Genomic DNA, 26,985 nt, shown 5'->3' on the forward strand with positions numbered 1-26,985 from the left:
AGCTTCCCGTGGCCTGGGGAGGGGTCTGGAGCCCCCTAGGTGGCCCTGGGCCCTTGTGGCGATGCCCAGCCTGAGCGGGGTCTCCAGGGAGTGGGAGAGCCTGGGAGATGGGGTTCTTGCCCCGGCCTGGCCTCTCTGGATTTGTAGCTGTGTTTTGGGGTGGCCTGAGCGTCTGGCTGGGGCCTGAGCGTCTGTGCAGAGTGGCTGCACAGCTCTGGATGGCCTTGGGTTGACCCTTGACCCCGCACCCTACCCGGGAGCAGCGGGAAGTAATGGGCTGACCTCACTGACCTCCCCTAGGGCTCACTTCCCAGAACCTCCATCTGACCCTGGGGCTTGCCAGGCAGGGCTCGGGGCTCTGCTCTACTAGGTAGGGGCTCGTGGGAGGGAGCACGCTTCCTCTGGGATCCCCTAGCCCTGCACTGCCACTGACTGGCCCCTCTTGGCCCCACGGTAGGCCTTGGGGTGTCTCAGTGTCGGGCCATAGCCTGGCCTTCTAGCACCCTGGGCGCGCTGTCTGGTTTGAGTGCAGACAGGAATGTGGCTGTCTGGTTCAGGACAGCTGGGAAGTGCTCTCGGGGGCCAGGAGAAACCGCTATAGCTTAGCAGCTGGGCCCCACCCTAGGTCTGCGGGGCTGGAGCCTGGAGGGGCGTTGTGGGGGCGCGGTTCCAGGCTTTGAGCGAGAAGGCCGCCGTTCCCTCACACCATGATTCTCTGTGGGGCTGAGGGACGGGACAGGGTAGGGGTGAGGCTTACAGAAGAGGCCCCCCCACCCTCACCTGGGCCCTGGGGTCCCTGCCAGAAGTGTGGACGTTAGCATATAGCCAGGCCAGGGCCCAGCTTTGGGTCTGACTTCACCCCTTCAGGTTGGGCCTGTGGCTGGTAAGCGGGGGCTGTTCCAAGGGTGGCTATCTATCCCCAGCCAGGTTCCTCCGAGCACACCTGGGAGGTGCTCACTCCCAGACCAGACGTCCTGACTCCTGTGACCTGGGCCAGGGACTGAGATTTGGCCTGGGGGTGCGGGGGTCTGGGGGGCAGTTTCTGTACTTCTCTTTTTGGGTCTGCCTGTCCCCAGGCTCCCTGTCCTGGCAGTGGCTGGGATGGTGTCTCTGACTTGGAGCGGTGGTCTCTGTGTCTCCTCTATCCCTGCCTGGGGCAAGGACTTTCTTTGTTAAGCTGGAATTGCCAGGACCCTTGGGAGCAAACACAGGACAGGTGTCCAGGACCTAGTGGCTGGAGCCCCTGGCCAGCCGGTCACTGAGCTCGGGAATGGCTGTGCTTGGGGTCTTTGGCATCAGGGAGGCCAGCTGGCTGGACCATGCTGATGGTCACAAAACCGCGGGACCCTGAGGTGGGGAACCTCAAGCTGGGCTCACTGTGATGGCTGGGGACTCTGGGGGATGGTGGCTAGGGACAGGGATTCCTCACCCCCAAGGAGGAGCTCCGAGCACACTGCCCTGAGGCAGAAGCTCACTGCGGGCAGCAGGGAGCCTTATCTCGCCTGAGGTCTCTGTCCTGAACACAGAGCGCTGATCTAAGGCCAGGGAGCCCTCTTGAGACAGGAGCTGGGGGGCAGGGGGGGGCGCTGCCTCCCTGGGGTCTTGCTCACTGACTGGGCTTGGCCATTGCGCCCTCTGGGCTCTGAGCGCTCCCTGACCTGAGGGTCCTGCCCCAGGGTCAGCCAGCTGCTGGGGCTCTAGCCCCGGGCACCTGAGCTGACCCAAGAGCGGAGGCCTTCAGCACCCCGGGTCTCCCAGAGCCCAGACCGTGCAGCTGGGTCCAAGAGGGCTGGGAGGCATGTCCAGGTGTCAAGAACGCAGCCCTACCCTTGACCCTGCCTCCGGCTGCCGTCGGCATGTCTGCCCGCTCGTGAGTCTGGCCGTGTGCACGGGCGGGCCTGGGGGCGGGGGTGGTGGAGCTTGGGGACAAAAGGCCTTTGTTCAGGAGGGTTTGGGGTGCAGCCCCTGCTCCGGGGCAGTGACTCATGGGTTCCTCTGGTGTGATAACGTCAGTTTTGCAACAGCCGGCATGTCACACACACCCAGGCGGCTTCGAGGGTAGGAGGGACCCCCAGCTGCACTTGCGGCCCCTCCAGGCTGCTCTGTCTGAACCTGGGCATGTGAGGGGGTGGCAGCGCGAACAGGAGTGAACAGGAAGGGTGTCAGAGGGCCAAGCAAAACTCCACTTCTGACGTATAGCATCTCCAGAAGCAAGCACTCAGCCTCCTTAGAGCCCCTTGCCTGCCTCCCGGCCCCTGCTGGCCCCCTGCTGTGGGCCTGAATCCCTCCCCGCCAGGCGGGCCCAGCAGCCTGGGGTCGCTCACAGCAGGACGCGCCTTCACCGTGGGGTTGTCTGATCCTTCTTCCCGTGGCGGGAGGGCCTGACACAGGGGCCTTGCTCTTGCGGGCTTGAGCCTGGCTCGGCCTTCTTTCCATCACTCCCTTTGTAGGACCAAGTGGGTGCCTGCGTCAGGGTGCAGGGGCCCCTGGCCCCCATGTGAGACCTTTCGCCGTCCGGGGCCAAGGGAGCACAGGGTCGATGGCCACAGACAGGCCCAAAGCGGGCCAGGCATCCAGCCCCGCTCAGGACCGCCGGAGGAACCATGGAGAACCGCATGGGGGCTGGGCCGCCGAGATCCAAGGACGCCGCTGGAAGGAGCGGGCCGGGCTTGGATTTCCTTCTCCTCGGGTCACCAGGCTGGGTCAGCCCTGGGTCGGTGGAGGTGGGAGCTGGGTGAGGGTCTTTGCAGGCTTCCTGTCTGGCCGGCCACTGCCTGTGCTGAGCACAGAGCAGCCCAGGGTGCAGCCTCCATCCCGTGCACAGAGCAACGCGCTGTCCAGGCAACTCGTGGCCCTGGCTCCGCCCTGGCCTGGAGCGACACCCAGCACCACAGCCGGCTGAGCTCTGCTTGGTGGACCCCGCTGGCTGTAGCAGAAGGGGCCTGGGGCCATGTGCAGGGGAAGTGCGGGGACCTGGGGCCAGGGGAGACGGGGGTACCTGTGTGTGGAGGCTACTCTGGGCACCCCCACCTGCTGGCCACGGATGTGTGTGGGAGGGGCCCTGACCGTCCTGCTGAGTGGCCCGCCGAGCTGCTGCCCCTTGCCTCCCCCGCCGCTCCCATCTGCCCAGGCCTCCCCAGATTCCAGTTCTGGCTGCCCACCCAGCTGCCAGGGTCCCTTTCCTAGGATGGGGGGTGTGTTCTGGGGTGGAGACCGCTCTGTAGAGACCCTGACCCTCATCACTTCCTGGGTCCCCCCCACGCCCCCGCTCCCGAGATGGGCCAGGTGAAGCCTTCAAGTCTCTGTTAAGCGGAGGGGCAGGAGCTACTCTCTCCCCATCTCCGCAGAGGCCGGGTCTCCTGAGAGCAACTTGGCTGACACCACCGTCCCCCCTCAGGCTTGGTACTCTCTCCAGGACCCCACCAGTTGGACGGGGCTCGATGGACCCCTGGACACCTGCTGGTGCTCAGACCGAGGGCCACACCTCTGCCCGGTCTTCGGACTTGGGCACCTGAGGCTAGCATCCAGAATGGCCTTCCAAATCCCTGGGACCTCCCAGAACAGGCCCCCCGGCGCTGGGGCCCTGCCCTAGCCTCACGGAGCTGCTCATCTGTCCTGTTTTCACTCATTTCCCATGTCCTGTTCTGGGCCCCTCAGGGGTCTAGGGGAAGGTCAGGAGCTGGGGTGGCTGCCCTGCATTGACGGCCATCAGCCTCTGTGAGCCCCACCAGCCCCAGGCCGTGGGCAGAGCAGCGCGCTGAGCAAACACCTGAGGCTGTCAGTCCCCCCTCCCACTCTCCTTACCTGCTTCCACCCCTCAGGCCGCCCCACCCACGGCAGAACCTCCCGTGTGACCCCGCAATGGGGAGGCTCAGGGTCCTCGGGGAGGAAGGGCTGGTGGCTCCAGAGATGCCCAGCAGAGGACACTGCCCGGGGCATGCGGGCCCCAGGACACATGGGTGGTGGGTTGTTCTGTTGCTTTGGGAAAGCTCTGAAGCAGTCAGTGCAGTGTGCCCGTGGAAGCTCGTGCTGGGGCTTCTGCTGGAGGCTGTGAGGGTCTCAGAGGGGGCCTGGGGAAGGATGGGGAGCTAAGAGCACCATCTACAGGGGAGATGGGGGTCAGGAAGGGCGGGGAATGGGGCTGGGTCAGAGGAGACCGTTGGGGGTGAGTGGGAGCGGCTGTGTGAGGGGAGGGGGGAACTCGGGGGGTAACCCCGGCTGGCAGTGAGCCCACCTTGGCCCTGAAGAAGGGGGTTGCCCATAGAGGCCAGGTGACAGGTGAAGGGGTTATCTCAGCTCTCAAGGCTGTGGGGAGGGTCATCTGGGTGGGGGCTGGGGGGGTGTAACCCCTGGCGGGGAGACCCAAGGGTGGAGGGCCATAGGGTCTCAGGAATGAGGAGACCCCCAGGGCCTGGACTGCAACCCTTTAAGAGCCCAGTGTTGGTTCTGAGGCCGGGTCCTGGTGTTAGGACAGACACAGGAGGCCTTCTGCCTGCTCCCTGGACTCCGGGCAGGCTCTGAGCTGCCCCGCAGCTCAACCCCGAGCATACTTAGGAGGAGGAAAAACAGCCCAAGCCTCTCTCCAAGCTCCTGGGACCGAGTGCAAGCACCAAGGAGCAAATTAGGTGTAATACGGTCTTCACTGGGCTACCTGCAGCCCAGGGGCCTTTGAACGCGGTTCTCCGTGGTTCCTCCGGCGGTCCTGAGCGGGGCTGGATGCTTGGCCTGCTTTAGGCCTGTCTGTGGCCATCGACCCTGTGCTCCCTTGGCCCCAGACGGCGAAAGGTCTCACAATGGGGACCAGGTGCCTGGGTCAGGTGGGGGCTGAGGGGCGCACTGGCCATCCCTGTCAGACCCTGCGGATTCTGGCCATGACCCAGCCATCCCCTTCCTCCCACTGCAGGACCCAGTCCTCCCAGCCCAGATGCGGGACAGAGGGAGGCCTGCCCCTGTGAGGCAGGGTCTGTGCTGAGCTCTGGGAGGCCCACCCAGCCAGAGGCGAGGGGTCAGGGATGCCACGCAGCTGGGAGGGGTGAGGGCCACTGGGCATCAGGAGCTGTGCTAGTCTAAGGCTCAACCATGAACCTGCAGCCCGGTTGGCACATGGTCTCCTCCAGCAGGTGTGTGTCCAGGGGAGCCTCCCCCACACTGTAGGCCCCATCTCCTTCAGTCCCTACCATGTCCCTGATCCACCAGGTGGACCCAGGCTTTTGGGGGGTGTGAGGGGCCAGGGGAGGTCTTGGCTCAGATCTGGGGGGGACAGGGCAGATGGTGGGGTACCACACCAACTCCCATTCACCACAGGGCTCATGGCTTGCCTCTGGGAGTTGCACTACTCTCTCTAGCATGACTGTGTGGTCCCTTCTTGGTGCCCGGCCATCCTAGGGCGCCCTGCCTCCTCCAGAGTCTCTCTCGGGTCCCACGTTTCTCTCTTTTGTATTAGAATTAGTGTTGTAGTATATATTTTTAAATTTTAAATTTTGAGATGATTGTAAATTCAATGCAGTTTTGACAAATAGAGGTGCCGTGCCCCTCACCCAGTCTCCCCCAGTGGCAGAGTCTTGCAAAACTACTGGACAACATCACAAGCAGGACGTGGACATCCAAGCCAGATGCGGGGCAGTCCCAGAACCAACTGCCGTCTCCCTTTCCACCTCGCCTCCTTGACCCCTGGCAGCACTGATCTGCCCTCCATGTCTAGAACCATGATCGTCCAAGAATGTCATGGAAATGGAGGTACCCAGTATGCAACCTTTTGGGATGGACTTTTCTTGCTTGACGTAATTCTTGGGAGATGCATCCTGTTACTGCCAGTATTGAAGTTTCTCCCATTTTCTAGCCCTGGGACTTTGGCCAAGGCGCTCAGGCTTTATGCCCCCCGTCTCTTCCTCCTTTCTCAGGAACATGAAGGGGCTGTTGCCAGGGCTCTCCACATTGGCCTTAGGGGAGGGAGGGGCAGGACCAGGGCCCTCCACGAGGAGAGGTGCATCCCTTGAGGTGGTGCCGGATGCCCCATGCCCATCTGGTCCTGATGCCCTGCAGAGGTGGGCTCTGACGGGCCACTTAAAGAGAGATACTAGTTTGGCTGGGAGAAGAGTTAGTGGTCCTATATCCTAAACCCCCCATAAAAACCAGTTTGGTGGTCTGATTCCCCATCTCCCAAGAGCCTACTGTCACCTGGGCCCTGGGCCAGTGCTGGGCTCACGGAGAGCCTGAGCTCAGCCCCTGGTCTATAGGGCACACGTGTCCAGATGGTGTGGAGCCCATAGTGCATGCCTCAGTGGGTGGGAGGTACAGTCTGGGGAGGGATACCCCGACCTGGAGAACCTGCCAGCTGGACTGGAGGAGGGCAGGCTCTATCCACAGGCCCTGGGGTCACGGATAAGGTGATGGCTGAGGGTCAGTCTAGGAAGGGGCCTCTGGCCTTTAGCCCCAAAGTGTGGTCTGAATGCGGACATCACAACCGCAGTAATGATGCGCAGTCAGCCCAGCGTCTGGTTTGTTCTGTTTTGAAATTTAATGATTTACGTTGAACAATATGAACTTTCCATTTTTGTCAAACCTGACTGCATATGGGCACTTCCATGTGATTCAAGTGAGTGCTAACGCTCAGGGACCCTCCCCCACTCCTCCAAAGAGACATGCCCTCGATTTTTAGATTTTTTACTAGGAGGTCTTGGACATTGGTGCCATGCTTTCCATGGGGTCCATTCCAGAGAAACCCGGAAGCTACAGCAGGACTGTAGATGCTGGGCAGGGATGTGGAGGTCCAGCCTTTGGGTGGGATCCTGGCTCTGCCACTGGCATGTGGCCCCGGCAAGCTGTCTGTCCAAGCACTGTCTCCTCGTCTGAAAAACGGAGACGTGCACACGCCAACTCCAACGATCCCGACGTTCAGACAAAACATCCGGGTGAAAATGGCCAGCAGGAACCAGGTCCCACTGTTCTCAGTATCCCTTGGGAACCTGACCCCAGTTGGCAGGGTCCCATTCTGCTCACCCCAGTGTCCCCAAACCTGGACCCTCTCATGAATCCTTGTCTTGGAAATGTGTTCACAGGGCCAGTCAGGCCTGCCTCGAGGCGGCCGATCAGAAAGCCCACAGTCACCTTATAATCAGAACTTTGTCACATCTTGGGACCTCTCTGGCCCAGCTTCTACCTTCTAAAGGCAGGAGAATTGCAACCACAAGACCATCCTCCCTTCCTTCTGGCCCAAGACTCCAAATTCTGGGTACTCTTCTACCTTTAAACACAAATAACCCAGACTGCTGCTAGGATGATTGTGTCCCCCAAAACTTAGATTGAAGCTTTAACCCCCAATGTGATGGTATTTGGAGCTGGTGTTAGCTGAGGTCACAAGGGTGGGCCCTCTGGTGGGATTAGTGTCCTTGTAAAAAGGGACACCAGAGAGCTTGCTCTGGCTCTCTCTTGCGCTAAGGACGCAGCGAGAAAGTGGCCACCTGCACCAGGAAGAGGGTCCTCACCAGCACGCGGCCCTGCGAGCACTCGGACCTGACTGCCAGCCTCCAGAACCGCGAGGAAGACAGGTCTGCTGCTCAAGCCAGCTTGTCTGCGGGGTTGTTATGGCAGCCCAAGAGCACCAGGACACCCGCTCCTAAAATCCACGGCCTGAGAACACAAAGGAAAGGCAGTGCAAAGGCAAGTCAAGAGATTTGCTCCCTGCATCTGCATTGCCCCGAAGTGGACTATAGACACCAGCAGCATCGCCAGGCGACCCAACCCAGATTCCAGAATAAGAACGTGAAGCATCACACACCACTGGGCTGACAGAAGGGCTCACGGCTGTCCTGGAGCCTCTTTATTTGACTTTTGTGATGACCACAACACTCACTTTTCACATTTAATGGGGAGAAAAGAACCCTGATCTTCTCAGGATGTGTTAGGTATGAGAGGTGATCAGCCAGGAGGGTGCGCGTGAATGCTTTCTGTCTCCAAAAGGTCACGCCAACCAGCAGAGCCTGTTTTCTTAAGACAGAATGTGGGAAACCTCACCGATGCTTCCAAGGGTTCAGATTCCTGGAACTTGGGCCCAGAGTCTAACATAACAGATGAGTGTGTGAGAAACACTTGCCCCTGCATGGCCGTGAGGAAGCCTTAAAAGGAAAGTCTTTTCAGAAAGAGACAATGGGACTGACTTTTGTGTAAACTGTAAAGAGAAATGGACACTTTTAGAATTCTTCCACATTTAAACACACAGGCGGTAACAAGTCTGTAACTCAAGCTGTAAAAACAGATTAATCCACAAAGCCCAAATTCTGATAGAAAAGTCTTCCCTTAAATAATTTAAAAAATACGGAGACCCACACACTCCTAACTTACCTACACAAATTTACAATGTTTATAAGTCACAGACTAACGCTGAATTACATTTACCATGGATTCACTCTAAAGCAACACAGACCAAAATACCATTGGAGCTAAATAACAAAACACACAGTTAAATCTTAGACTGCCATGTGACAAATGACACCAACATGGAACATAAGAGGTAACCTAACCCACTAAATCCACGGTGATTTTGATAAAAGCCACTGGGTGCAACCCACAGTCAAGCGGCAACATGCAAGAGCCCAGGGGTCATTTCCCTGCAGCCACAGCTCTTGGTGTGGTGATTTCCTAGGTGGACGGTCAACACAGGATGCAGGACGAGACGAAGCCCCCACCCCCGAACTAGTCCAGATGCGTTCTTTGGGGCCAGGGCCGCAAGTGCCTGTCGGCTCCAGCCTCTGGCTGCTCTCCTCCACCTGGGGAGAAGACAGCAGGTGCGCAGGCGGGGCGGGGCTGCAAGCCACTGCTGTTTGCGTCACACTCAAAGCTGGGCATCTTCGGAGTCCAGGCCCATGCCGGCTGAGATCCAGGGACAGAACACTGCTACCCCGACATTATGTGCCGCCCTGGCAAGACCCACGGGTCTCCCAGACCCGGAACAAGACGGGGTCTGGAGTGAGGCCCCATGGTGGCCACGGGGGTGCACAGGCCTGGGTGCCCACCAGAGCTGGGACCTAGCGGCTGTCCACTGCTGCTTGGCATCTGCCTGAAAACCCCACTGGTCGCCAATGCACCCGGCCCCCACGAGGGCTGGACTCATTCTGGGTAACCAGCCGAACCGGCCAGCTTTGCCCGTGTAAGGCCAGTGGGAGGCCCCTCAGCAGCGGCCCCACAGGACCCCGAGGGACTCGCTGCGGTGGCCCCCTCCTGAGGCACCTGTCCTGGCCTCCCTCCAGCGCCACGTGACGTGTGGCGGGTCGGCTGCGCTTGCAGCTCAGGGGATGCCCTCCTTCCTCTGGCAGCACTGCGACGGAGGCGCCGACCAGTCGTAGACGTAGGAGAGGCGCAGCTGAACCTCGCGCTTGCACAGGCGGCCCTCGCGCGTCAGCGTCTGCTGCTTCTCCAGCATGTCCTCCAGGCTCTGCTTGTGCGTCACCAGGTACTGGTTGCTGCAGCCGCGGGACTTGTACTCGGTGTCGAAGCGCGGGTCGTGCTCGCGCTGGACGTCCACCGGGGCCAGCCAGGCGCCCAGGGACACGTCCTCGCTGTGCCACGCGCGCAGGTACTCCCGGCTGAGGCGCAGGTAGTGCACCAGGTCGGCCGAGAGCACGTAGCCGCCGCCCAGTGCGTAGGGGAGGTAGTAGTCACAGAGTTGCCAGGCGGCCTCGCGCCAGCGGCCCCCAGGCTTGACGCGGCCGCGGCCCGAGAAGAAGCCCCAGTAGAGGCGGCGGCGACGCGCGGGCTCGCGCGCGCGCAGCTCGGCCAGCAGCGCGTCCAGCCGCGCGAACGAGTCGTCGTCCGCCTTCAGCACGAACTCGAAGGCCACGTGCTCGTCCAGCCAGGCCAGCATGGCCAGCACCTTGGCCGTGAGGTTCTCGTACGCGTCGCGCAGCGCGGGCAGCAGCAGCAGGTCGCCGTGCCGCGCCTGCTCGCGCTCCAGGGCGCGCCGCTCGTCGGCGCCCAGGCCGCCCGTGCCCACCGCGAAGCGCGCCCACACGTCGCCCGGGCGGCCGCGCCGCGCCGCCGCCAGCCACGTGCCGCGGACCACGCTGCGCCGCTCGGCCGCCCGCGGCGCGCTGGCCACCAGCACGGCCAGGAAGGCGGCGGCGCGCGCGGGCCCGGCGGGCGCGGGACTGCGGCCGGGAGCCGGGTGGGGGCCGTCGGCGGCGCAGCGGGCCAGGTAGAGCAGCCCAGCGCCGCAGAGCGCCAGGCCGCCCAGGCCCAGCGCCGTCCGGTGCCGCCACGCGCGCCGCAGCAGCTTCATGGCGCGCGCGCGCGCGCGGGAAGCGCCCCCGAGGCCCCGAAGCCGGCGCGCAGGCCGCGTCCACCGGCGGCGGAGGGCCCGGCGCTGCCCGTCACGTGCCCGCACGGCACGTGGGCACGCGAGCCCTCCTCATTGGTTGCCCTGGAGGGGCCGAGCGTCCCCTTCCGCCCGGACAAAATATGGCGGCGCCCGCGCCGTCGCGCCGGCGTCGCGCCCGCGCGCACCGTCCCAGCTCCGCCTCTTCCCGGAAGAAAGATGGCCGCGGCCTAGGCGAGGCCCGTCGGAGGCGTCACGGGCGCTCGGGCCCCCGCAGCGGATCCTGGGCGAGGGGAGGGAAGCCGGTGCGTGGGGGCCCCGGGGCGGGGGGCGCCGCGAGGCCGACGCTCCCTCGGGCCGCTGGGCCTGGGGCTCATGTCCGCTCTGCCCTCAGCGACGGCTGCCGCCGGGAAACTGAGGCTGAGGGAGTGTGGGCGGCAGGGGAGTCGGGTGGGCCCCGCTATTTACCGGCGAGATGACCTCGCTCGCTCGTCGGTCAGAGGCGCCCGAATTGGCAGGACTGGGTGAAGATTTGAAGCCGTGCGTGTAAAGCCTGGGGTGTCCGGTTCGGCCGGCGGCCGCCGTTACCGGCGCTCTGAACGCGGCTCCCAGGAGCGGTGGCAGCGCTTCTAGATGAAGCGCTTGCTCTTCTGGCGGCGAGAGATTAGGCTCGCCGGCACGGATGCCCGGGGAGGCCAAGAAGTGCCGCCGGCGCTTAAGCTGGGCCCCGGGGTGGTGGGGCCGCCCTGCACTGACGTCGCAGAGGATGGGGATTCCCTGGCCGGCCGGCCGAGCGCTGCCCTTTGACAGCCCAGGGGTGGCGGCGCGCGGGCGGGGCGGGCGGTGAGGGGCCGGCCGAGGCCGAGGAACTGAGCGGTTGATTGGCGTGTTGAGCCACGCGGCGGCTTCTGCGCTCGCTGAGATGGGTAACTGGTGTCAGTCTCCCTTGAGCTCCTGGTGTGTGTGCGGCTATTTGGGGTTACTTTTGCGCAGAACGGAGCGTGCCACCCCTGAAGATAAGTAAGGAATTGACTTTGTTTCTTCAGGAGCAAAGTACAGTCTGTGTGGGTGTGATACGTGTTTTTATGGCCGCGGTCAGCGAGGGCGATACTAATGTCAGCGGAGGTCATCCTGGTTTGCGCAACACTTCCCTAGCGGGAGAGCTGGGGCGCAGGGTAGAATTACACGCCAGCAGGGAAGGAAACCTTGGTGACCGCAGGCTTGTGCAAGCCTTGCCTTACGGCAGGCTGCCTTTCCTCCTGGGCCCCCCTTAGTGGCAGCCCCGCTGGCATCTCCTTGGCACCTGCGCACGGCATCTCCCCTCGGTTTAATAGCCCCCGAGCTGCTTGCTGGGGCTGCGGGTGCCTCGCCAGGCACCACTTACTGGTTTCCTCCTGGCCTGTTTTATCGAGTTGTGTTGGTCTTGAGATACGTCCCTTGTGTTGTTCCCATGGGCCCTGTATTTTTTATTGTGCACTTTTGCAGAGCACTGTCGTTTTCAGGAACGTGCATATCGCGGTGTGGCAGAGACTCCTGTACGTGTTCGGTTGCGTGGACGGTGTGACAGCTGCTGGGACGGTGAAGAGAAGGGTGTGGCGTTGCAGTAGATCTGATTCAGGGCAGTCCCAGCACCGAGAGTGCCACGGCTCGGGTGCTTGTGGGGAGATTGCAGGCTCCGCAGACCTGGAAAGGGGGATTACTCCCTCAGAGGAATGGGACACATGAGTTCAGAGAGCAGGGTCTTGTCGAGGGGCCCAGAGAGTGCGCAGGTTCAGAAGACTAATGCATAAAGGTGTCACCTGGCAGGTGAATAATGCCATTCAGGAGCAGGTAGGTTCAAAAGGAAGCATCAGAGGGGCACGTGGGTGGCTCAGTCGTTAAGCGTCTGCCTTCAGCTCAGGTCATGATCCCGGGGTCCTGGGATCGAGCCCCACATCGGGCTCCCTACTCTGCAGGAAGCCTACTTCTCACTCTCCCACTCCCCCTGCTTGTGTTCCCTCTCTCGCTATCTCTCTCTCTCTGTCAAATAAAATCTTTGAAAAAAAACCAAAAAAACAAAAACAAAAAAAACAAAAGGAAGCATCAGATAAGCGGTGGCCTCTGTGAGTGCCGCCAGGCTGCCAGACCAGTCAGCGGGAGCCCCTGTCCGGCGCTGTGTGCCCTCAGGCTGCGGTGGGTGTGCGGCTTTGCGGATGCAGGGCCCTCTGCTTCCTGCGATGCCCCAGCTTGGCTGCAGGTGGCACTCTGGCCTGTGGCAAGTGTGTCCAGGGCCACCACCCCTGGGCCCTGAGTACTGGTGGGCTTCCCTCTGCTGCTCCTCCCTGTAACAACTGCCAGAGGAGGGGAGGGCCTCAGCTGCACCTGAGAGGACCACCAGGTGTGTGCCAGGTGGACAGACTGTGAGAGGAACAGGTTAAGTAAAGGGCAAGAAGGAGCTGGAGTTCCTTTTGGGGAGTGTGGAGCATGAAGGTCCGTGAGAAGCTGAGCAGAGAGGGCGCCTGGGTGGCTCAGTCGGTTGAGCGACTGCCTTCGGCTCAGGTCATGATCCTGGAGTCCCGGGATTGAGTCCCGCATCGGGCTCCCTGCTCGGCGGGGAGTCTGCTCCTCCCTCTCCCGCTCCCCCCTCTCGTGCTCTCTGTCTCTCATTCTCTCTGTCTCAAGTAAATAAATAAAATCTTAAAAAAAAAAGAAGAAGCTGAGCAGGGAGCTGGGCAGGCAGCTGGGCCCTGTTCTGGCACCAGCCAGAAGGGAATTCCAGGCCATTCCAGAAGGGAGTCTGGAGGAACCTGGAAGGTGTGAGGGAAAGCAGGTAGGCCTGGGTGGAAGGAGCCAGATGTGGGAGAAGGCTGGGATGGCTGAGTGCTGGGCATGAGTGCTTGTGGCCCTGGGATCCTTACTGTGGCATTTCCTCATGCGGGGCCCAGGCATACCAAGGATGACAGACTTCCTGGTACTCCTGTGTGAACTCGAGCAAGGGTGTGTGTGTGTGTGTGTGTGCGTGTGCGCACGCGCATACACACGCAGGTGTGTATATCCACGCACATGTGTGTATTTGTATACGTACATGCGTGTGTACGTGTGCATTCGAGTGTGGTGTATGTGCCTGTGTGCATGTGTGTCCTTGCAGAATGTGTGTGTGCACGCCTGCAGCCGTCGTCGAGGTGGGAAGGTAGGAAGGGGCTGGTGCCCTGCTGGGTGGGTTTGGGCGTCTGCTGGCACCAGGCCCATCCTCACAAAGCGTTGGGGTGGGGGAGGGAGCTTCCTGTTTCAGGGGGGACACTGAAGCTGGGGAGGCCAGGTGACTTAGCCAGGGTCACAGAGCTCACAAATGCTGAGCTGGGATTTGGAGAGTGAGTTACCATGACTCTGGGGTCTGTCTCGATGCCAGGAGGGATGGAGAGAGACTGTTCTGGGAAGGCCCACTGTGGGCATTGAAAAGGGGTAGGTTTAGTGGTGTTGGGCAGCCTTTGAGGTGGGTATCTTTGGAAAAGGAAAAAGTAGTATGTTTAGTATGTATCCTGTAAACCAAGAACTTCCATTTCATGTTGTAAACTAAACGCCTCTTTAGTGAAGTATTTGCTGACCCTCCATTGAACGATGGCTGTGTCCTCTTTATAGACCTTTAACTGCATGCTGGGGTCTGGCAGCCACGGGCTGTTGCCCTTCTGCAGTGCCTGGGGTGGTGGGAAGGCTGTGACCCCAGGCCTCACTTCCTCACCTGCCCCGCCCCTCTCTCCCCAGCTCCTGGCCACACTTGCAGACCATCCCACAGTCCGGACCCAGGTGGCCATGGCGTCCAGGCAGACCCCCCACTGCGGCTTGGTTCCTCACTGCCTCTGGCTCTTGGGGGTCATCCTTCTGATGGATGTGTCTGCCCGGCCTGCCAACCACTCATCTGCTCGGGAGAGAGCCGGCAACAAGGATGAGCGTGAGATCCTGCCCCCGGACCACCTGAATGGGGTGAAGCTGGAGATGGATGGGCACCTCAACAAGGACTTCCACCAGGAGGTCTTCCTGGGGAAGGACATAGACGGGTTTGAGGAGGACGCAGAGCCACGGAGAAGCAGGAGGAAGCTGATGGTCATCTTTTCCAAGTGGGTGCCCAGGCCTGGGCGCTGCCAGAATCTAACTAGTTTCCTCACACAGGCCATGTGCTGGGGCGGGGCAGGGTCCACAGGTCTCAGGGGGCCCATGCCTTAGGAGCTTCTCTGCCTAGCATGGGCCTGGTGGGGTCCAGGCTCCCAGGGTATTGGTGACATGGTGGCCCAGCCATGTGCCAGGACCCAGGATTCACGGCTCTCGGTCCCAGGGAGTGGACTGAGAGGAGCTCGTTCATGGGGCTGACTTTCCTGTGGAGCCGCCCTGAATGCACCCAGGTGTCGCACAGGTTTGGACTCAGGCACAGGTCGTGGTGCTGGCTGTGAGCACCCACGCAGGTCCCATGGCCTGGGGGCTTTGGAGCCTCTGGGGAGGTGAGGGGCTTCATGGCCAGGGCATGAGCTCAGGAGGAGGCCCTTGGCAGCTGGGCCTGGGCTCTGTTCCCTGAGCCCGCCAGCCTCGCCCTCATCTGTGAAAGGGGGTATCGAGAGCCCCGCTTCTTGGGCGTGGTGAGAACAAAGTGTGCTGTGTGCTGTCTACTCATAGGGTCAGGGGTGAGGGTGGAGAACAGATGGAGGGCAGCGGGGCTGCCCTGGGTGGGTGTGGGCGAGACAGGGCGATCCCAGAGGCCTGCCTTTTTGAGGTGCTATGTGCACTGGGTGCTGGGGGGCCGGGCGGAGTAGCAGATGGGCCACCAGCTGGAGGCAGGAGCTGCGGGCAGGAAGGTCTGCAGATGGTGGGCCGGCCGAGACCGGCTGAGGAGACAGGTGGGTGCTAGCACAGGGCTGTATGCACGGACACTGGCCTTGATAATCTGCTCATGACTGGGCCCGCTGACGTACAGGGCACTGGCTCTCCCCGGGACTCTGCTGGGAGTATCCATCCCCACGCTGAGAGCCACCTTCCTGGCAGCCTGCAGAGGCTGGTCCGCACCACTCACTGGGCTAGGGGCGAGGTGTGTGCCCACAGGCAAGAGGATCTACCCAGACTACCCTGGGCATCCTCGGGAGAGAGGGTGGCTTCACCCGGGGCCCCAAGGTCCCTGTGGAACCTTGAACCTGTGAATATCTTATCTGTTAGAAGATCTTCCCGTCAAACAGATTCAAACTCAGCTCTGGAGCCAACAGCAGGTTCTTCCTGGGGCTGCTTCTGTGTCTTCCTTGGCACTTTTGTGTGTTGCCAGGGGACGGGGGTTCCAGCGGACGGGCCCAGAGCTCTGGGAGGAAGGGGTCCCCAGAGGGGCCGGCACTGTTGAAGGGGAGGGACCAGGCAGGGCCCCTAGGACAGGTGATAGGAGAGGGACAGAATCCAGAGAGGGTGGGCTGTGGCCCGGAGGCTCAGTGCCAGGAGCAGGTGCATCCCACTGGAGCAGGGGGAGCACTGGGGAGGCGGGACACCTTCCTGCTGTGCTTACATCTTCATTGTCGAAGGTTAGGTCTTCACCCGGTTGGAACAAAGCCGGGTGTCATGACAGAGCATGGAGCCAGAAATTCAGCAGTGAGACTGGGACCATGGGGGCTGGGGGCGTGGCTCAGAGCCCCTTCTAGGTCGAGCCCCCTGGATCTCCCACCTGGCAGGGCTCTGAGGGCCGGGTGTGCAGATGTCTGTGCGTGGGCGGGGGGAGGGTTGAATTCCGGACCACACCTGGGCCTGCTCTTCCTGGGCGCCTGCCGGCCTACGTGCAGGGTGGAGAGGGGCGGGCTGGCTCAGCGGGGCTGTGGTGCTAGGAGCATGTTGGCTGGAGTGCAGACAGTGGGGCCAGCGGGCGCACGGGGCTGGCTCCCAGGCTGCTTGCTCTTCAGTCTCTCAGGTGTGGCCGTGTCTGTCCACGGGAGGCGCTTTTGTTAGGCCTGCTCTGTTTTGCGGGGTCACGGGGAGCAGCTAACCCCGCTCGCCGCCCCTCGCCGCAGCGGTTTCCATGCCGACTTCTGCCTACAGCCACTCCTGGTTTAAGACGTCGCAGCGCAGCTGCCGCCTCCCTGGCTCCCTGCCCGAGTCACACGTGGTCGCAGGACCTGGTTTTGATTAAAGTAATGTTGCAACAACATTTCTTTTTTTTTTTAAGATTTATTCATTTACTAGAAAGAGAGAGAAAAAGAGCACGCACGCACCCGTGCCTGCCTGTGTGCAGGGGGAGACGGAGAGGGAGAGGGAGAGAATCTGCCGGCTGAGTGCAGAGCCCGACGCGGGACTCAATCCCACGACCCCGAAATCATGACTGGAGCTGAAATTGAGTTGGGTGCTTAACTGACTGAACCACCCAGGTGCCCCACCACCACATTTGTTAAATAAGCTTTTTATTTTGGAGTAGTTTCGGGTTTACAGAAGAGTGGCAGAGATGGCCGGTTTTCCCTAATACCGACGTTTAGGTCACCACGGTGCATTTGTGGAGACTGAGAAACAGCAGTGCTATGTTCCTATTGTCTACACCGCAGACGTGAGATTTCACTCGGTTTCCCAACATCCCTGTCCAGGTCCCACACCGCATTGAGTGTGACAGCTCCTTTGTTCCCTCTAGGATGGGCTGGTGTCTCAGACCCTCTTACTTTTTCATGACCCTGACAGTTTAGAGGAGGACTGCAGAGGTGTTGTGTCGAATGTCCCTCATTTTGGGTTTGTCTGCTGTGTTTTCTGGTGCTTAGAGTGGTGTCGTGGGTTTGGGAGAGAACACCCCAGCGGTGGTGAGGTGGCCCTCTCATCGCATGCTGTCGGGGGCGCTGGCGTCTGTAGGACAGCACGGGGCCCGTTGGCCTGGCCCCCTGGTCCAGGTGGTGCGTGCCAGGTGTCTCCTCTCTCCCTCCTGTCTTCTCTGGTGGCCACTCAGCGAGGCAGTCGCCCTGCAGGGGGTGGGAATGAGCCGGGCCTCCCGTGTGTGGGGGTGGCAGGGGAGATCCACCGTATCATTTGGAATTCCGTAAGGAGGCTTTCTCTGTCCCCCATGTGTGGATTTATCGGTCATTTCCTTCCGTCAGCTGGGGCTCCTGGATGTTTGTCGTGTACTTTGGGTGCGATCCAGCCCTGCGTGGTTTTGCTCTTTCATTTGTGTGTTTTGGGGGCACTTCCTTTCTTGTTGGCGCTTCCAGATGCTCCAGGCTCATCTTGTGTGCCTGCCTCAGCCCTGAAATCAGCCATTTGTCCAAGGAGCCCTGGTTTCTTTCATTGGAGGATGGTGTTTAGAAGCTGGGATCTGGGCACTGGTGTCCGGGCCTGAGGTCCCCCGGTGGGCGGGGCTAGATGACGTGTGAGTGTGCAGGAACATGGGTGTACGTAGGTGTGTTGACTCAGGCACACACGTACTAGTCTGCACACGTGTGTGTATGAGCCATCGCATCCACAGAGCACTGCTCACTCGCATGTGCACACTTGCATCTCCGTTTGCTTCTCCATCTAGCCGTCTGTACCCACGTACGAAACATGACTCTGCTCTGGCTTCACAGTTCTGTCCCAAGCGTCTGGGTGTGTGGATTTGGGGTGACGAGGCTGCCTGTCTGTCCTCCCCCAGCGGCCCCCAGACTGTGGGGGAAGTGGTGCTGAGCTGCCCTGCAGAGCAAACCGTCAGCCTTCCCAGCCACCCCAGCGTCACCGTTGGGTAGAGTGTGTCCCTGTTCATGGCGGTGGAGCCCCTCTGGCCATGCTTTGGTCTGTCAGTCCGTCTGTCCTGTCCCGCGTTCTAGAGGCCTCGTCTGACGTCGCTTATCTGCCCGCAGGGTGGACGTGAACACTGACCGGAGGATCAGCGCCAAGGAGATGCAGCACTGGATCATGGAGAAGACAGCAGAGCATTTCCGGGAGGCCATCGAGGAGAGCAAGGTGCACTTCCGTGCAGTGGACCCCGACGGCGACGGTATGGCCGGTCTCACCCTCACCCCGTGGGCCTGAGGCTGCCAGGAGGAGGGCGGTGTGCACAGAGGGCAGAGGAAGTGAGGGCCTGGGCTTGGGGGCTTTGCTACTGGCTGGGCTGGGGGCTGGGCCGCGGGGCTGGGCCCCAGGGCTGGGAGGGGGGCCGGGCTGCGGGCTGGGCTGCAGCTACTCTGGTGCTTCTGCTTCTGCATTTGCCTGTAGTGCGGGGTTATTGACAGATGTATGAAAACATGACATCTCTATTTCTAAAACCATCCGTCGTGGAACAGCCTAGCAGGTCGGTTATCTCTTCCAGGCCGTGTGTCGTGGGACGAATATAAGGTGAAGTTTTTGGTGAGCAAAGGCCACAACGAGCAAGAAGTTGTGGAGAAGATAAAGAATGGCGAGGAGCTGAAAGTCGACGAGGAGAGTGAGCGCCTGGGCCCTGTGGTGCGCCGCGAGGGGGCCTGTAGCCAGGGCGGGCCTTGGGGCAGCAGGTGGCCTCCTGTGGGCTCGAGCTGGGGGGCAGGCCGGTCTGGGGGCCAGGACAAGGTCCTGGGGAGGGGAGTACGGTGAGGCAGGTGGCGTGGAGGTGGGGCAGGGCTGGCCACCAGCAGGGCAGAGCTCCGCCCTCCCCTTAGCCTTTAAAGCCTCATGGGCGAGGGAAACTCCGGGTGCGGGTGCGCTGGGGTGTTGGCTGGCTTCTCGAGTGCGGCTGGAGGATACTCACACCCTTCACTGATCTCGCCTGGGGACCCCTGCCAAGCCGGGCATCAGGTTTGGTGTGCCGCCTGTCATGTCCTGTCCTTCCTCCATGTGGTGGGTCACCATCCCCACCCTTGTCCCATTGTGTCTTCTCCTGTGGTGGTCGCGGGTGTGCGGGAGTTTCTCTGCGGCATCTTTGCGCCCATGACACAGCCCCTGTTTGTCATGTGTCTGTGTGGTGAGTGGGCCGGCACCCTCTCCTCCGCTTCGTGATGGCTGCCGGCAGGGTGGGCTGTGGGCGCTCCTGTCCGTGCCAGCGCTCCTGTCCTCTGTCGGTTGCAGTCATACCTTCTTTCTTCTTTCTGTTTGTATTTTCTTGCTCGTCCTTGATCCTGATTCCCCACCTCCCTTGCTGGCATGCAGGGAAGTGATTGGCCTTTCTGTGCTAACTTTCTGGCCTGCGGTCTTGATACGATTCAGACTTTCTACGCAGGTGACTGTGATATCTGTGAACACGGACAGTTTGTTTCCTCCTTCCCAATCTGTGTGCCTCTGATTTCCTTTCCTTATCTTACTGCGTTGGCTGGGACTTCCAGTACGGTGTTGGAAAGCAGTGGGGAGGGGGGGCACTTTTTTCTTCTTCTGATCTTAGAGGAAAAGCGTCCGGTTTCTCACCATTAACTTGATATGAGCTGTAGGTTTTTTGTAGATGTTCTTTGTCCAGCGGAGGAAATTTTCCTCTATTCCTAGTTTGCTCAGAGTTTGGATCATGAATGGCTGTTGGATTTTATGTCATGCTTTTTCTGTGTCTGTTGATATGATCGTGTGATTTTTCTTTGGCCTGATGTGATGCTCACGTTAACTGATTTTCAGATGTCGAACCAGCCTGCTCACCTGGGATGAGTCCCACTTGGTTGTGGTCTGGGATTCTTCTTACGTGTTTTTGGATTTAATTTGCTGATCTTTTGTGGGGCACGTTTGCATGAGACACACTGGTCTGTAGTTCCATTTTCTTGCAGCATCTTGTAGGGTCTGAGTCCCCAGACTTCCAGCTGTCTCCGTGGGGGCCGCCCGTCACGGGCAGCTCGTCCATGTCCCACACCTTTGTTTCTCCGGCTCAGTCGGTCTGTGGCGCATGTGTGACTTTGCAGCGCCAGACCCCTTTCCTGAGCAGCACGGAGGCTTCTGGATGCCCTCGGGTGCCAGCCGGCCTTCCCCAGTTCCCTGGGAACCATCCAGGATTTCACTTGTCTTTCCTTTTTTTTTCTTTTAAGATTTTATTTATTTATTTGACAGAGAGAGAGAGAGAGCACAAGTAGGCAGAGCGGCAGGCAGAGGGAGAGGGAGAAGCAGACTCTGCTGAGCAGGGAGCCCGATGCGGAGCTCGATCCTAGGACCCCGGGATCAAGCCCTGAGCCGAAGGCAGAGGCTTAGCCGACTGAGCCACCCAGGCGCCCCTCACTTCTGTCCTTGGACGTGATTTTTTTTTTCCTGAAATGGTTGTTTGCCTTTTTCATATGTTTGTTTTGCGTTTCCATGGTTTGTCCTGTGGTTCCAGCTGTCCCCTGAAGGTGGTATTTAGAGGCATCTGGGGGTCCTGGGGGGCCTCGGTCCTCCTGCCAGCATTGGTGATTTGGTACCAGCGTCTGGGGTGGCTGCAGGGCTGCGGGCTGCTGGCCCTCTTTCCCTGCCTGCTCTCGGGAGCTAGTCTGTCTTTAGCACCTTTCCTTCGGGTGTGCCTGGGATCAGGACCTGTCCTTCGGGGACGTGAACTGTGTCACCTCAGCCTGCCTGTCGACTCTTTCATCTCAGCTCGAGTTCAAGGCCCCTCATTCCCTTCTTTAGTTTGGGTGGGGTGAGCAGGTCTGGGGCATCGGAAGTGAAGAGCAGTGTCGAGGGTCTGGGAGGCCAGGGGAGCACAGGTGGGGGCTGAGAGGTAAGAGTCCCCACGTGGCAGTCTGCCTCCTCGGGGCTTGTGGGGCTGCGAGCCCCAGGCACCGCAGACAGGGGCTTGCAGGGGTCGGTGGCAGGCCTCCCTCCAGCTTCTGGTGCCACCAGCGTCCCTGCTTCTGTGTCTGTGTGCGGACAGCTGCTGTTGGCTTCGGTGCCCACCTTAAATCTCCAGTGACCTCGGGTCGAGGTCCTTGAGTGGTTGCAGCCCCACAGACTTGATTCCATCAGGCGCTGTTGACAGGCTGCAGGCGGATGTAGCGAGTCTGCACCTGTCCCCATACGTGGCAGGCAGGAGCAACCTCTCACTCCCACCTTCCTCTAAGTGGATTTGCCATTAAAAGTAGGTCACCACGGGATCTTCTGTTCATCAGAAGGCACTGAGACTCGAGGTGATGGGGACTGTGTGGGATGCAGCTGTGTCCCCGTTGCGATGTGCCGAGGCCTGAGCATCCCCGTTCCCAGTGACTGTAGTGAGGGTGTGGACAGATCTCCGTGCCTCAGCTCTTCCTGCTCGCCCAGCCTCGACCGCTCCGTTGAAGACCTGAATGGTCACTGAGCCTGTGAAGCTGTGGGGGCAATCTCCAGGCCACGCTCCCCATGCCGGGCCTTCTCACGGAGGGAGAGTGGGGGCTGCGGCGAGAGTCTGTGGGGGACGCTTGAGTCATATCTGGAAGCTGGGTTTTCCTCCAGAGCCCTGCCCTCTGCATACGGTGCACGTGAAAGAGATGGAAAGGAACAAGGTCGTGCTTTGTTCCTGTAGGTGCACGGTGAGGGTGAGTCCGCCTACACCCTGCTTTCCATTTCTCCCGAGGAGCAAAGAGCAGCAGTGAGCTGAGGGTGGGGGCTGTATGAGGGCAGGAGGCGGGTGTCTGTGGGGGGGGGGGGTTGTCCAAGGGGGGAAAATCTGTGTCTTGGGGGGTCTGGGTTTGTAATCTGGAGGGGGTTTGGCCCCTGTATTTGGGGGGGTCTGTGTCCACGGGTATTTGCATCTTGTGAGGTCTGTGTCTGCGTCTGAGAGCAGTCTGTGCCTGTGTCTTGGGAGGGTCTGTGTCTGTCTGGGGGGCTCTGCACCGTCTGCCTCCCTGAGGGCTGAGCTCTCCTTTGAGCGGCAGGGTCCTTGGCCTCACTCACCACAGTGTCCTGAGCCAGCCTTCCCATCCAGGCAGCACATCTCAGAACTTTTCAGATGCGTGCAGGGATCCTGGGTCCTCACGGGTATGCCTCTCTCAGCACAGGAAGTCCTGGAGAACCTCAAGGACCGCTGGTACCAGGCAGACAACCCCCCCTCAGACCTGCTTCTGACTGAGGACGAGTTCCTGTCATTCTTGCACCCTGAGCACAGCCGTGGCATGCTCAAGTTCATGGTCAAGGAGATTGTCCGGGACCTGGGTGAGGCCTGGCCCGTGACCCAGTCTCTAGGGGGTGGTGCCTCCCTGCTGGAGGCTGGGCTGGAGGGCAGGGCCCATGTGCACCTGCAGCAGTCCTCCTGGCAGGGGTCGGCCCGGGGGTCTTGGAGGCTGTCTGGCTGCACAGTGGTGAGGGAGGGTCAGGCCTTGTACTGGGCCATCTGGCCTCCGTCAGGCTCTCGAGCAGGTCAGGTGAGATGCACCTGTTTTGCTTTAGGCTAAAATTGAACACACTGAAAATTTGGCAGCAATCCTGTTTGGTTTATTTTCTTCTGGGTGGGCCTGGGTGGTCCCATGTCTACTTGAGGTCTGAGCGTCCACTTCCCTGTCTGGCAGACCAGGACGGTGACAAGCGGCTCTCGCTGCCCGAGTTCATCTCTCTGCCTGTGGGCACGGTGGAGAACCAGCAGGGCCAGGATATCGATGACAGTTGGGTCAGAGACCGAAAAAAAGAGTTTGAGGAACTGATTGACGCCAACCATGACGGGATTGTGACCATGGCGGAGCTGGAGGTGAGTGCAAGTGCCCGGGGGGCATCTGAGGTCGGCCCAGGTCCCCAGGCTTCCCGGGGTGCCTGAGGCAAGGGGCTGTGGTGGAAAGGAAGGCAGCGTTGGTTGGTCCGGCTGTGGCTGGTGGTGCGGCCCTTCACAGCACCTGGAGGTGGGCTCCCTGCGTGCGGGGGAGGGGGATTCGCCTGACGGCGTGGTCACCTGGGGCGCTCAGACAAGATGCGAGCAGAAGAGCCGGCAGCGCGCAGTGAGGCGCCTGTGCCTGCCCCCCGGTCAGGGTGCCTGGGATGCCTCGGCCCCTCCTGGCAGCTGGCTTGGGCGCCGGGGGCTATAGGCTAGGTTGGAATCCACCATCTTCCCCTGAAGTGTTTTTGCTGGTCTTGTGTAGGTGCTGTGTGGGCTTGTTTTTCCCCATTGCTGGGTGACTCATTGTCTTTACACCAGAATTCTCTGATCCCTGTTGATAGCTGGTGGGCACATCTGGTTCAAGGATTGAACAGCGGCTCCTCGGGTCTGTGTCCGGGCCTGTGTCCGGGCGTCATGTGACCCATGGGCAGGCCCCCGGGGGCCACTCAAGGCTGTTTGCCCTCCGGCCGGCCCTTCCTTCCATCAGGGGTGCCCTGAGGAGGACGGGAGGCGGCGAGTCTCAGGCGCCCACGCAGGCAAAGGCTGTCTGGCCCTGAGCCCCATCTAGCCTGGTGTCTGTGTTCCAGAACATTCCAGAACATGCCCATATCCCCTTCTTGCTGCTTCTGTTCTGTCAGCCCATGGGGTATTTTAAATGAGGCGTTGCTTTCTGTAGCTGGTGACAGGGTCAGAGACCTGCAGCCGCTTTCCTGAGGCAGGAGGTGCCGACCTTGCTGACGGGGCATCCGTGGGGGTGGGGGCGTCTGCCCTGGGGGGCCATGTCTCACGGCCAAGTCACCAGGTGCGGACGTGGTGCTGTAGTGGGGATGACACCCGGGGTCGATGGGCCCCAGCGCTGCTGGGGGGTGGGTGCGCTGGGGAGGGCCGTGGCAGCCAGGGATCCATGCTGACCCAGTGGCCGGAACCCTTGTAGGACTACATGGACCCCATGAACGAGTACAACGCCCTTAATGAGGCCAAGCAGATGATCGCCATCGCCGACGAGAACCAGAACCACCACCTGGAGCCCGAGGAGGTCCTCAAGTACAGCGAGTTCTTCACAGGCAGCAAACTGATGGACTACGCCCGCAACGTGCACGAGGAGTTCTGAGCCCGCGCCTCCTGCCGCCTGCCCCATGCGCCTTGGCCAGCTGGCCCCTCCGGGAGGCCTCCCTCCCTCCCGCGGCCCCGACAGCCGTGGGTCCAGGCTTGTCACAGATGTGCTTGAGCGGGCCCGAGTCCCGAGGTACAGTTGTGGGCTGGCTGCCCCCCATGCGTGGGGTCCCACGTGACTGCTGCATCTCACTTCTGAGAACCGGGTGCTGTTCTGCGGAAGGCACTGACCACATCAGGGCCCTGTGGGCTCACCACACCTGTGGGAAGTAACGCAGCTCCTGCCGTTTCCTTGAAAACCGAGAAGTGAACCAACTATTAGAATGTGCTCTGCTGGGAGCCTGTAGCCGGCCGCTGGGGGGTGCCTGCCACAACGTTCAGTCTCCGAAAACACACACACTTGTGATGAGAATCTCATTAATGTACTTTAAAATAGAGTTGCCTTTTTCTCCTAGCTTCATTTCTTTGTTGAAAAAAAGCCCATAAAATGATTTTGGAACGTTTGTGGCTAGCTGGCTTCCACTCAGTGCTTTTGAGGTGGGCGATTTGGTGAGAACAGAGGGTTTGGTCAGGCTCTTGCCAGGGCAGGTGTGGAAGGGACCAGGCCCCGGGGTGGGGCTGCATGTGAGGGATGTGTTCAGCGATGGGGAGGCCCGTGGGTACGTGGAAGAGGGCTCTTGCAGGGAGCGGAGGGTCTGGGCTACGGATTCAAAGTCAGGAGCGTGGAGTCTGGGTGAGACCCCCTGGGAGGGGCCCGGTGGGGGGACCGGAGTTCCTGGTAGGGAGGGAAGATCTGAGGACGAGCCCTTAGGGCAGGGGCCGGGGGGAGAACACAGGAGTCCACTGAGAATCACCTCCAGCTGGGCTGGCTGTGGAGGACGGAGCAGAGGTGGCCAGGGGATCTGGAGTCTCACTGAGCCTGTAGTCAGGGGCTGGGAGGGCCTGAGAGCCTGGGGACAGGACGGGGCTATTGGCGGACATCCCACCAGACCTCGATTTCTCAGGCTTGCGGTCCCAGGCCCTTTCTGGGGGTCAGCCGTGCCCAGTACTTTTCTCGTGTGTGGGGACAGAGGGCATTGAGCTGTGAGGGGTTCAACTGACTGAGGGTCTCTGACCTCACGTACCTCCGAGCTGCCACCTTCAGCCCCTGCCCCGCTCCGTGCTGGTCATCCCCTTGGGAGCCCTGAGCCATGGGCCGGCGTGCCTCCATGGACAGCTCACCCAGCCGGGGGGTCTGCTCAGGCCTTAGAGGGCCCTGCTTGGGTGGGGGCTCCCGCCCGGTGGGCAGAGGGGCTGCCCTGAGCTGCCCTTGTGACCTGCCCTTGCCACAGGGACCCGCTTCCGAGCAGTGTGGGCTGGGGCCGCTGTAGAGGAACGAGGGCGCATGACACTTGTGCTTCCAGGCAGACGAGGCTTCAGAAGGGACAGGAGTGTGTGGTGGGAGGGGGTCCCCGTGGTGGCCAGGCCACGTGGGTGAGTCAGCAGCAAGCAGCTGTGTGATGGTGGGCAGAGGTGTGGGCTGAGGCCGGGGGTCGGCTGGGCCCACAGGATGCAGGCTGAGTGCGGTTAGTTAGTTGTCTGTGCTTGGTGGGTCCCCGTGAGCAGATGCCCGATTCGTGGGCCAGGTGTGCAGGGCCTCAGGCAGTGGGGACCCATACAGCCAGAGGGCAGGCAGCCCCCCCGTGGCCCCCAGAGAAGGAGAGGGGCACGCTGGAGGGGGCGCCGCCCAGCGGAGTCCCAAGTTAGCTCAACCTCGGGCTACAGTTTGTCAATTAAAAAAAAAGATTTTTCTCACCATCTGCGGAAGACGGGGCCCACGCATGCACATGCATGCACACCAGGCTGCCTGACGCCCTGGTCCCCTCCCCTGTGTGGCCCCCTGGCCGCTGGCAGAGCCTGCCTCCCTCCACCCCAGCTGTTGTGGGCCGTGGCCTCGTCCGTGCCCACCTTGCCCAGCTCAGCCGGGGAGGAATTTCCCACAGGTGGGCTGAGGAAGCTCAGCTTTCTTACCCGTTGTCGGGGAGTCAGGGAGGGGAATTTCCAGCTTCCCCCCGCTCTCCTCCCTGAGGGAGGCCCTGCACCTGAAACTCTGTAAACTAACTGGTGAATGGTTAATTTCATCTCAAGGGTATGGTTTGGAAGGTACAGAACGACACAGTGTAGCCTCCCCTGCCTCCAGGGCACCCAGTGATGTCCTAGCCGGGTGGGCACATGCCTGTTCTTCCCGCTTGACACACCACAGCCCTGCACACAGCCCTCCCTGCCTGCCCTGCAACCGCCCGGGGCCGTGTCCGAGGACGCCACGTGCTCCGTGGGACCACCCAATGGGTCATCCCAGGCCTCGCGTTGCTGCTGTGGGGACACTCTAAGCCCAGGGTGGGTGTGGGGTGGGGCCAGGTTGGCCCGGCCACCACAGGGCACACAGCCGTCCTGCTGGCCCCCAAGCGGCCAGGGAGTCAGAGTGGGTGTGGGTGGACGCCCTGCCCCCACCCTCCCAGCAGCCGCACACACACACAGACGGGTTCACGCGTGCTCCCGGCATACTTTGTACGTAGGGCACAGGGCAGGTGCCGTCCTAACGATACCAGGGACGATCGTTTCCCCGTCCTGGGGGCCGGACGTCTGAGAGCCTCCTGAGGCCTCTGTCCTCGCCTGGCCTCCCTCTGCGCTCCCTGGGGTCTCTCCCAGAAGGACGCCAGCCCTTTGGGATCAGGACCCACCCCTCTGACCCCATCTAAACTTTACCAGCACCCCAGAGGCCCCTTCTCCACAAACAGCCACGTTGGAGGTCAGGGTTTCAACCCAGGGATTTGGGGGCACAGTCAGCTCCTAACACCTGCTCACACACCAGCACACCCCTGCGTTTGCACTCATATGCCGGCCACATACGCCTGCACACCAGCACATGCTGCCACACGCTTGCACG

The 26,985-nt window shown here is 61.0% G+C and overlaps 2 protein-coding genes across 3 annotated transcripts; one reads left to right on the forward strand and one right to left on the reverse strand.

The window, feature by feature from the left end:
• Positions 1-7,780: 7,780 nt before the first annotated feature.
• Positions 7,781-10,871, reverse strand: B3GALT6 (beta-1,3-galactosyltransferase 6). Its single transcript, XM_035020073.1, has one exon. The coding sequence runs from the start codon at positions 10,271-10,273 to the stop codon at positions 9,284-9,286; it is 990 nt and encodes a 329-aa protein (XP_034875964.1). The 5' UTR covers positions 10,274-10,871; the 3' UTR covers positions 7,781-9,283.
• SDF4 (stromal cell derived factor 4) lies at positions 10,470-24,562 on the forward strand. 2 transcript variants are annotated; one of them, XM_035020070.1, is made up of 7 exons: positions 10,470-10,614; positions 14,051-14,403; positions 18,115-18,251; positions 18,564-18,677; positions 22,136-22,294; positions 22,648-22,823; positions 23,881-24,562. In XM_035020070.1, the coding sequence occupies exons 2-7, from the start codon at positions 14,099-14,101 to the stop codon at positions 24,055-24,057; spliced, it is 1,068 nt and encodes a 355-aa protein (XP_034875961.1). In that variant the 5' UTR covers positions 10,470-10,614; positions 14,051-14,098; the 3' UTR covers positions 24,058-24,562. The 2 variants fall into 2 exon arrangements, with proteins under 2 accessions (XP_034875961.1, XP_034875962.1); XM_035020071.1 differs by lacking the exon at positions 10,470-10,614 and adding an exon at positions 11,237-11,329.
• The last annotated feature ends 2,423 nt before the right edge of the window (positions 24,563-26,985 follow it).

Source organism: Mirounga leonina, unplaced genomic scaffold, assembly GCF_011800145.1.
Source record: "Mirounga leonina isolate KUSES-001 unplaced genomic scaffold, KU_Mleo_1.0 Mir_173, whole genome shotgun sequence".
Lineage (NCBI taxonomy): Eukaryota > Metazoa > Chordata > Mammalia > Carnivora > Phocidae > Mirounga > Mirounga leonina.